Here is a 9,062-nt window from a genome sequence, read left to right on the forward strand (position 1 = left end):
TTACAGAAATGACTATATTAACTTGAAACCCTTATATTAACTTAAAACATGGAATAGTCAGAGTCGACGTTATATACTAAAAGTAAATCAAATATAAAAAATTTGTGAACAATTTAAATCAATATCACGCTTAAAAAAAACATTTTGAATGTCGAAATTATAATTTTTTTGACTTTCGTTGACCCGACGAGAAAATCTATACTATATATTAAGTGTGAGCACATCATAATAACTACCTAGAACACCAATTTTTTTTTCCAAATTTACCCTTATATGCTAATAATATTACACTTTTATTTTTGTTTTTAAATTTCAACACACATTTTTAATTTTATTTTTATTTTTATTTTTATTTCAACCATTCAAATATCAATTTAGTCTTGCAGAAAAATTAAAGTGCACAGTAACTAAGTATCAATTATACATTTTTAGGTTTCATCTTTTTTTATGGTTTGCAATGGCTGACTGGAAACAATACCTTCCGTCGGTGTTCTTTGGAGTCGTTTTCTCGTTCCTCCTTGCGAAGCTCTTCTCGGTAATATTGACCTTTCGCGATGAAAACCTTCGAATCACTCGTTCCAGTCCGATGGTGTCTGAATCGAATCCTAGGTTTCTGGATGAAACTGAGCCGTTGATCAACGAAAATGTGAAGTCTGGGGATGATAGTGCCGCGCTTACTGGTGATCTCAGTGATAGCGATGATGATTGGGAGGGAGTGGAGAGTACTGAGTTGGATGAGACATTTAGCGCTGCCACGGCGTTTGTGGCGGCGACGGCAGTTGATCGTGCGGCATTGAAGGTATCCAATGAGGTACAGTTGCAGCTCTACGGGTTGTATAAGATTGCTACTGAGGGACCGTGCTCCGCTCCCCAGCCATCGGCTCTCAAAATGACTGCTCGTGCCAAATGGTATTTTGAGCTATTAAATTACGATTTCTGATTGTCATTTACGATTCATTGTTGCTATAATGAAAGTGGGGAAACTAATAGATTTGATTTTCTGAAAGTTTCGATTGTTATTTGATTTGATTTTACTTTTTATTACTACTATTCTTTTTCATTGTCTACAAATTAAGCCTGAGCTTATTGTCTTTTAGAAATTGAAAGGGTTGGCACTGAAGATAGGATAGGAACAGTCTGTTCTTAGGGCATATAGCAACGAAATCATCATTGATCTTCAATAGTTAAGTTTGTGACAGAAATTTTGTTCTCTTTTCTGCTGCCTGAGTTCGAAGCATTTCAGCCTTTTAATGTATTTTCTGCGGCTTTTGCATTTTCTTCACGGCTTTTAATCATCAATTGATATATTCATTTGTCTTTGTTATGGATTTAATCATTTTTTTTCTAGTGATTATTATAGAAGATTATCTTGAAACTCCAAGTTACTGGTGGCTTTGGTGCACATGTTTGATGGATGTTTTCTGGTATCTTTGATACTGGAGGACTTTGACCAGTTGGAATATATGTTTTTTTGTTTGTGTGACAGGCAAGCATGGCAAAAATTAGGTACTATGCCTCCTGAAGAAGCAATGGAAAAGTACATTGCCATAGTAACTGAATTATATCCTTCATGGGCTGCTGGTTCTGCAACGGTGAGAAGAATCCTTTTTCTGTTTTACCGAATTTTAAGCGTGTTTACACTGTTCTCTATCTTTGTTGTTGTCTATATTCCTGGGTACCATACCGATGGCAGCAGAAAAAAGATCAAGAGAGCAGTGATGCACCAAATGCAGGCTCCAGGGGACCGATGGGACCTGTTTTTAGCAGTTTTATATATCAGGAAGAACCTGGATGCGATTTGTGAGGATTCTGAGCTAAACATATGTTCTTGGCATTTTACATTTTACTGTAGTCAGCATCATGTGAAGTGTGGTCTCATTACCTCTCTATATAGTTATGTTATTTCAGAGGACTCTTTCTATCTTTTCCAACTAATTTTATCCCATTTATGCTAGTGTTTGGGAAGAATATATAGAACGGATTAGATGAAATGTCTTTTGTTATTTTTAGTTAATGTTTCCCGGAGTTCATGCTCTCAAATAATTCCTTATGAGGGTGCACAATAGAGGTGGAAAGAGAGATGGGTCAGGGGAGATAATAAAAAAATTATTTTTTAAAAAAAGAGGGTCTAAGCTTATCTTTGTGGGTTGTGTATGTCTTGTTCTAGAATCTCAAGAATCAGGAGGGTTCATTCAATCCAAATACCTTCTCAAGAACGCAATAAGATAGAGCTTGTCATTGGGCATATACCCTTGTCTTTTTTTTCCTTGTTACTTGAAAACTTTGAGGTTAAAAAGACCACTATATAGTTTCGAATTGAATGAACAAAAAAATATTTACTTGCTTTATACAGCTGAATTCTCTAAAAAAAATTTCCCTATAATAACAACCTCATATTTTTTAGATTGTATTTCAAATTGGTACAGTCCCCACATATCCTTCGCCCAGACCTAATTTATGTATAGGATCAATTGGTGAATGCCCATTTGTTTATATCCTATTAACTGAGCAATCAAATATCAATTAATCGAACCGATCTTTGTTGTTTCTTCCTTGGTTACAATGATTTGGAATGAAAATTGAGCATCATCTTTCCTTTCCTCTTTGCAGAAAATTGGATGCCATACATTCCTTTGCACAAGAAGGAGATGAAGAGAATCTGCTCAAGTGTATCGAGAGTGGCGTCCCCTTGAATCTGAAAGGTTTATGGATGTTTGATTTCCGAATTCCTCAACTATGTTGCTCGTGTTATGGCTATTTTTATTAATACGTGTTGCTAACTATGTAGCACGGATACCTTAAATTTTTTTTTTGAAGTATCGGACACGGATACGGATACGACACGCTGATACGCATGTCGGATACCTCAAAATACGTATTGTTGACTTTTTTTAGGGTTGACCAGCCGGATACGTTTTGGACACGGCGAGGACACGCCATGGATACGGCATGGATACGTTTTTCGGATACATTTGGGCAAAATTGCAAATATTTAAAAGTTTTAGGGGTTAATTAAAAAAAATTAAAATTTATAGGGACCAAAGAAAAATAATTTAAAATAAATTTGGCTGGACTTTTAAATCCCTAAATACATTTGTCCGTCTCTTTCATTCAATTTCTATAATTTTTACTTTTCAATACTAAATTTATATAAATATAAATATATATAATATTTATATATATTTTAATGATTGCCGTATCCTAGCCGTATCGTATCTAATATTTTCAAAATTTGACGTGTCGTCGTATCCGTATCGTATTCGATACGATACTCGTACGCGTATCCATGCAACATAGGTTGCTAATGACAGTTCGTAGTTATTTTTTGAAATGTTGCAGACAGCAAGGGTCGCACTCCTTTGCATTGGGCTGTGGATCGTGGCCATATGAATGTTACAATGTTCCTCCTTAACAAGAATGCTGATGTGAATACCAAGGTATGAAAACTTGGTATTGAGCTAATTCCTTGTGAATCTCTGTTATGGTGGTAAAGTATATTGGGAATTTATTTATTTTCTTTGAAAAGTGGGCCATCCACTGGTACGTGTGAATACAAGTTGTCAACCAAAACCTTTTTTACATGCTGTTATTAATGAGATCAATTCAATCTTATGTACATAAGGAATAGCTTATTTTCATGTCTGCTGTTGCTAACATGAACTGCTGCTGCACAGAACACCAGTTGATTTTATGTGTAACGTAGATTAATGCAAGAGGTTGTCGTGATACATTTTTCGACTTAATATTTATCTAACTCTTCTTTCTTAATTTTCTTGGGCCCTGTAATCGTCGATAGGATAATGAGGGTCAAACAGCATTGCACTATGCTGCTCTTTGTGATAGAGCTTCCATAGCCGAGATACTTGTGAAGCAGGGTGCTGACATAGAGATACAGGACAATGAAGGAAACACTGCTACTGATCTTTGTGAGTCGAACTGGCCTTGGATGCAGCATGTTAATAGCTAAATCAGTGTTTTCCAGATTGGTAATTCCGCTCATGTAAATGGCATCTTAACCTTTTGGAGTTCATGTATCTTTTCCTCCCTATATCTCGTGGGTTGTGGTATTTTTCGACCCCGGGTATTGTTTGTCATACAATGCCATCTAAATGTTGGGTACATTTTAGGAAATCCAATCCTTTTTTTCCCTCTTTTTGCAGAATAATCGAACATGTGAACGTAAGCTTCGATTATCTAATTGCATGACGATTACTTTAAGGTTACGTTTGGTTGGATGATAAAATTATGAAATGATTAAGAGAGAAATGATAAAAAGAATGATTGAAGTAGAAATATAATATATAATGATAAAATAATATTATGTTTTGTATGATTATTAAGAATGAGATAATTAAGAATTTTTTGATGAATTGACAAAATTGCTCGTCCAGTTTTGCGGCGGTGGTCGGCGGTGGTCGGCCGACAGTGTGATTGTCGGTGGCGGCGACGGTCTGTCGGCGGGAGGAGGGGGTGGTCGGTAGCGGAGGCGGCGGTGGGTGGTGGTCGATCGGTAGTGTGATTGCCGGGGCGGTCGGCCGACCGGAGGTGGCGGCGGTCTACCGGCGGGAGGAGGGGGTGGTCGGTAGCGAGCCGGCGGCCAGTGGTGGGGATGGTCGGCCGGCGGTCATTGGAGGGAAGTGGTGGTGATTTTGGATTTAGGAGAAGGATAGAATTGGAAAAATAGGATGGATTAAGAGTTGATAAATAATCATATGGAGTGAGGAATGATTATTTTATCACAATTAATATAACATAATCATTCGTAAGAGGAATTAACTTGGTTAAATAAAAATCCTACCAAACATGACATTAAATGGGTTAAAAATTCATAAATCAACTTAATCCCTCCAACCAAATATTGCCTATATATGTTTGGTTGTGTTTAATGTGATATGGGATTAAATATTAATAAATTATACTGCGATAATCGAAATAATTTGAGGATAAGTAACATTGATTAATAAATTTGCAAGGATATAGTTTTTTCGCAACCATGGCACAATGGAAGCTTAAAATTTTTAGTTTCGTTGTCCTAAACTTTCTTCGGGCGTTGTATATATTAAAATATTCATAGGGTGTTTAGCATTGTTACCTTCACACAAATTACGTTGGGCATCATATCGGTCTGGGATTAGCAGAGATAGCCTTTCTTATATATCCTTTTGAACGAATCTCCCGCATTTGATCTTTCAATCAACTCCACGATCAGAGACTCTGTTTCTTTGTTTGGATTGCAAAGGAAATCACAAAAAAATTTGCGTTGAGACTAGGACACCAGAATTTCCGAAATCTGGAGTCAGTGTAGTGGCGCGGGAGGCGGCGGCACAAGGAAGTGTCGGCAGAAATTTTTTTTCTCAAAAAAATCCTTGAGATGGCCGAGAGATTGCTTTTGTTTTTGAGAAGTATTTTGTGTATTATTTTTAATGTTACGTATTATCAACCTTTGATAACATATTTATTAAAAATACACAAGTTATATATCATTAGGATTCATAATCGTAGTCTCACCAGGACTCTTAATTTTTATTAATTAAAATTCTCATATTATCATTATATCATGTATTTATCAACTTTTGATAATGTATTATATATTTATATTATATATACACATCTTTACATCTCAAAATAAAGTATAAATATATAAATTAATATATTTTCACATGCACATTTAATACATGCATAGACATATTAAAATATATTAAATAACTATTATTTAATTTCTTAATTAACTTATTAATTAATTAATTCTAGACCCTCTAGAATATTTTATGAGAATTTGTATATGTTAGCAGTCATTATTATTAGTACTATTATTTAATTAATAAATTTCAAATTACTAAATAAATAATTGTGAACTTATTATAAACTCAAGCGACGATCCGATAGCGCCAATGTACCAATGATACATATTTTGTTCACATAATGAAAATTGAAAATTTCGAACATCAAAATTTTCCTTGTCCATATTTGGCCGCTGCTAGTTTTATGAACTTCAACACCAAAACAGATAGTTTCACTCTCCTCCTTCAATTAGTAATTACGTTAACTTCAATTTCTTCCGTCTTATGAAATCAACTTACAAACTCCTTTATAAGCATTCTATTTGATCTCCATCAAACTTTAGCCGCTAAATTCAACTCATTGAACTTTGAGTTTCTCACGAGAACACAGAATCCGATTCTTATGTGGTTCTCAATGGTTTAGGGATATAACTCGTCGTGAGTTCACATCTCCATGTGATTCAGAATAACATTTAGCCTTATTCAGGTTTATTCTAATTAGTTTCATTCTTTTCATCAAAACCTTGATCAAGAATGTCATAACTCATTTCTGATCGCACCTATCAGATCAAGGTAAGAGCATCTAGTAGCATTGTGAGGCCCGGGGCCGAAGAGGGTGGGGTGATCGCCGGTGCCATGAGGTTGCACAGACAATGAGCGGCTCCCGACAGGCTTCTAAGCAGAGGGAAGATGGATGAACCGATCTTACACGAGAAGGAGAGGGATTCTGAAACTGTTCAAGTATGACACTGTGCAGTTGAAGCCGGTTTAAAAGATTTGATATGTACTACTCATATCAAGAGGGTGCTTCTTTTTTCTGTAGTTAATCACATAAAAAATCAAAAGTTAAGCGTGCTTAACTTGGGACAATTTTGGGATGGGTGACCCCCTGGGAAGTTTTCCAGGGTGCGTGTGAGTGAGGACATAAGCACGTTGGAAAGACACGTCTCGATACAGTGAGGACAGTCGTTGAATCTAGGGCGTTACAAGTGGTATCAGAGCCGACCTCTCCAAGTACGATATGGTTCGGGGACGAACCAAGCGGAAGCTGGTGGGCATGTGAGGCCCGAGGCCGAAGAGGGCGGGGCTGATCGCCGGTGCCATGAGGTTGCATAGACAATGAGCGGCTCCTGGCAGGTTTCTAGGCTGAGGGAACATGGATGAATCGATCTTACACGGGAAGGAGAGGGATTCTGAAACTATTCAGGTATGGGACTGTGCAGTTGAAGGTGGCTTAAAAGACTTGATGTGTACTATTCATATCAAGAAGGTGCGTTTTTTTTTTTTTGTAGCTCATCATATAAGAACTCCAAAGTGAAGCGTGCTTGACTTGGGGCAATTTTGGGATGGGTGACCCCATGAGAAGTTTCCCAGAGTGCGTGTGAGTGATGGCATAAACACGCTGGAAAGACCCGTTTTGATACAGTTAGGACAGTAATTGAATCTGAGGCATTACAAGCATCCCCCATGATCCCCTAGTTATCAGTGATAGCGCCTGCAAGAACCTTAAGTTATGGTTAGCGTACAGTACGGTCCCATCAACTCATAAATTGTAGTGCCCAAATTCAGTACACGTATGACCCATGCATTTATTTAATTGTTAAATCTTTTTATTCAAAGTTTAAAATGAGCTTCTAGCCATGTATGATTTATGAAAATGCATTATTTTAAATTATTCATGTTTATGTGATGCACGCTAAAATATTTCCTCAAGCTTCATGTTTCAGGCGATTATCCGAGCGGAACCGAGAATTCAAAACCGGTGGCGACTGTGGCAATTTTAAAGGGGTATTTTATTTTAAGTTTAGGTTGGGGCATGCTAATTTATTTTAATAAGTTTCAGCATTTTAAAGCCTAAATTATGAATTTAGTGATTTTAGAGTTTTAAAACTCCTAAAGCTAGCATTTTGTATGTTATTTTACTTGTTAGAGAATTTTATTAAAATTAATGTGTATTTATTTTTAATTAAGGATTTTGTTAAAAGTTAATTGTAAGTTAGTATTTTAATTAGTGGTTAAATCTTTTTATTAAGCAACTTTCATTCCCTAAACTAACTAAATACACACACTCACACACCCGTATCGCACAACACACACACATCCACCTTCACTTTCATTATTTTGATAAGAAAATTTAGGGTTCTTAAGAGAAGCACAGCCGCCCCTTCCCCCTTCATATTTCAGCAGATTTCGTCGTGTTCTTTCAAAGAAAAATCGTTGCACGTTCGCCCCGGATCAACCTCGCTTCCATCTCCGCTTCGGTATCGCCGGTTCGGTAACGTTTACGATTTAAAGGCACGTATAATCTCTCCTTTGCTGCGTCGATCATGTCATATTATGTGTTGCGTTGTTTTTATGCGTAAAATCATGTGTATAATGTTCGTAGTTTGCGCGATTAATTGCTTGGATCAGCTTTGAAGGAAAAATTTTAGATCTAAACCACGTTTTTACTATTCTGGTTAAAACTGCGAATTTTCAGTCGAGATTTTGAGAAAACTTTCAACGCGAAAAATGTAGAAATTTTCGATGCCTTTGATTTGATATAAAATTCGAGATTTTTGGATGAAAATCGAGTAAGTTATGGCGCTTTTTGTGGGACTGCTCAAACTGCGTTTTCAGAAATTTTATGATATTGATGTGTTCTTGAAGTTTTTGTGTTGCAGGCTTCGTTGGAGATCAACGGGTGATTGTTGTTGCGTATAGATATATTGGTAATGATGTTTGGAGTATTTTTGAGATTGCGTTTCATGTCGTTAGGCACTTGAACTAGTGGGAAGTCGTAGGAAATCGATTTGATGTCAATTACCGTTTTTTGTGTTGCATTGGGTAGTAGAGTGAACGTCGTGTTTTGAGGCGTTTGTACGAGTTTTGGTGCAATGTTATGATGTCCTAAGAAGAGTCTTAAGGTGTTGAATCACATCCTTTAAGTGTCAAATTGGGTGAATAGACATTGCATAAGTTTTCTCGCAGGTGCAGAAAAATCGAGGACACACGGACCTGCACACGACCCTGACACGGGGTCCGTGCCTTTATTTTCTTTTTGGTGTCGAACTTGCGTAGGTACACGGACCCTTTTACGGACCTTGACACGGGGTCCGTGTCCCCTTTTTTTTCATAGACACGGACCCCTACACGGAGGCAGGCACAGGGTCCGTGCCTTCACCTTTCCTTCGCACACACGTCACCGACCCTACACGGACCGGGGCCGGGGTCCGTGTACTCACGTTCTTGATTTAGTGCAAGGGTTATCAAGGCCGTGTCATGGGAAATTGTAGAATGTCC

At 37.2% G+C, this 9,062-nt stretch overlaps 1 protein-coding gene across 3 annotated transcripts; it reads left to right on the forward strand.

Annotated features, from left to right (window-relative positions):
• The first annotated feature begins 415 nt into the window (after positions 1-415).
• On the forward strand, positions 416-4,213 carry LOC142525131 (acyl-CoA-binding domain-containing protein 1-like). Of its 3 annotated transcripts, none has more exons than XM_075629302.1 (6): positions 416-909; positions 1,487-1,592; positions 1,694-1,800; positions 2,611-2,702; positions 3,340-3,437; positions 3,797-4,213. In XM_075629302.1, the coding sequence occupies exons 1-6, from the start codon at positions 458-460 to the stop codon at positions 3,965-3,967; spliced, it is 1,026 nt and encodes a 341-aa protein (XP_075485417.1). In that variant the 5' UTR covers positions 416-457; the 3' UTR covers positions 3,968-4,213. The 3 variants fall into 3 exon arrangements, with proteins under 3 accessions (XP_075485417.1, XP_075485418.1, XP_075485419.1); XM_075629303.1 differs by having other exon boundaries at positions 1,697-1,800; XM_075629304.1 differs by lacking the exon at positions 3,797-4,213 and having other exon boundaries at positions 2,611-2,772; positions 3,298-3,432.
• Positions 4,214-9,062: the final 4,849 nt, after the last annotated feature.

Source organism: Primulina tabacum, chromosome 14 (genome assembly GCF_025594145.1).
Source record: "Primulina tabacum isolate GXHZ01 chromosome 14, ASM2559414v2, whole genome shotgun sequence".
NCBI lineage: Eukaryota > Viridiplantae > Streptophyta > Magnoliopsida > Lamiales > Gesneriaceae > Primulina > Primulina tabacum.

Bases quoted from the DNA above. Each gene is read 5' to 3' on its own strand.
- LOC142525131 (XM_075629302.1), top strand. From the start codon at position 458: ATGGCTGACTGGAAACAATACCTTCCGTCGGTGTTCTTTGGAGTCGTT. The intron at 910-1,486 runs GTATTTTGAGCT...TTTGTGTGACAG, and splicing joins ATGACTGCTCGTGCCAAATG to GCAAGCATGGCAAAAATTAG. The intron at 1,801-2,610 runs GTGAGGATTCTG...TCCTCTTTGCAG, and splicing joins GAAGAACCTGGATGCGATTT to AAAATTGGATGCCATACATT.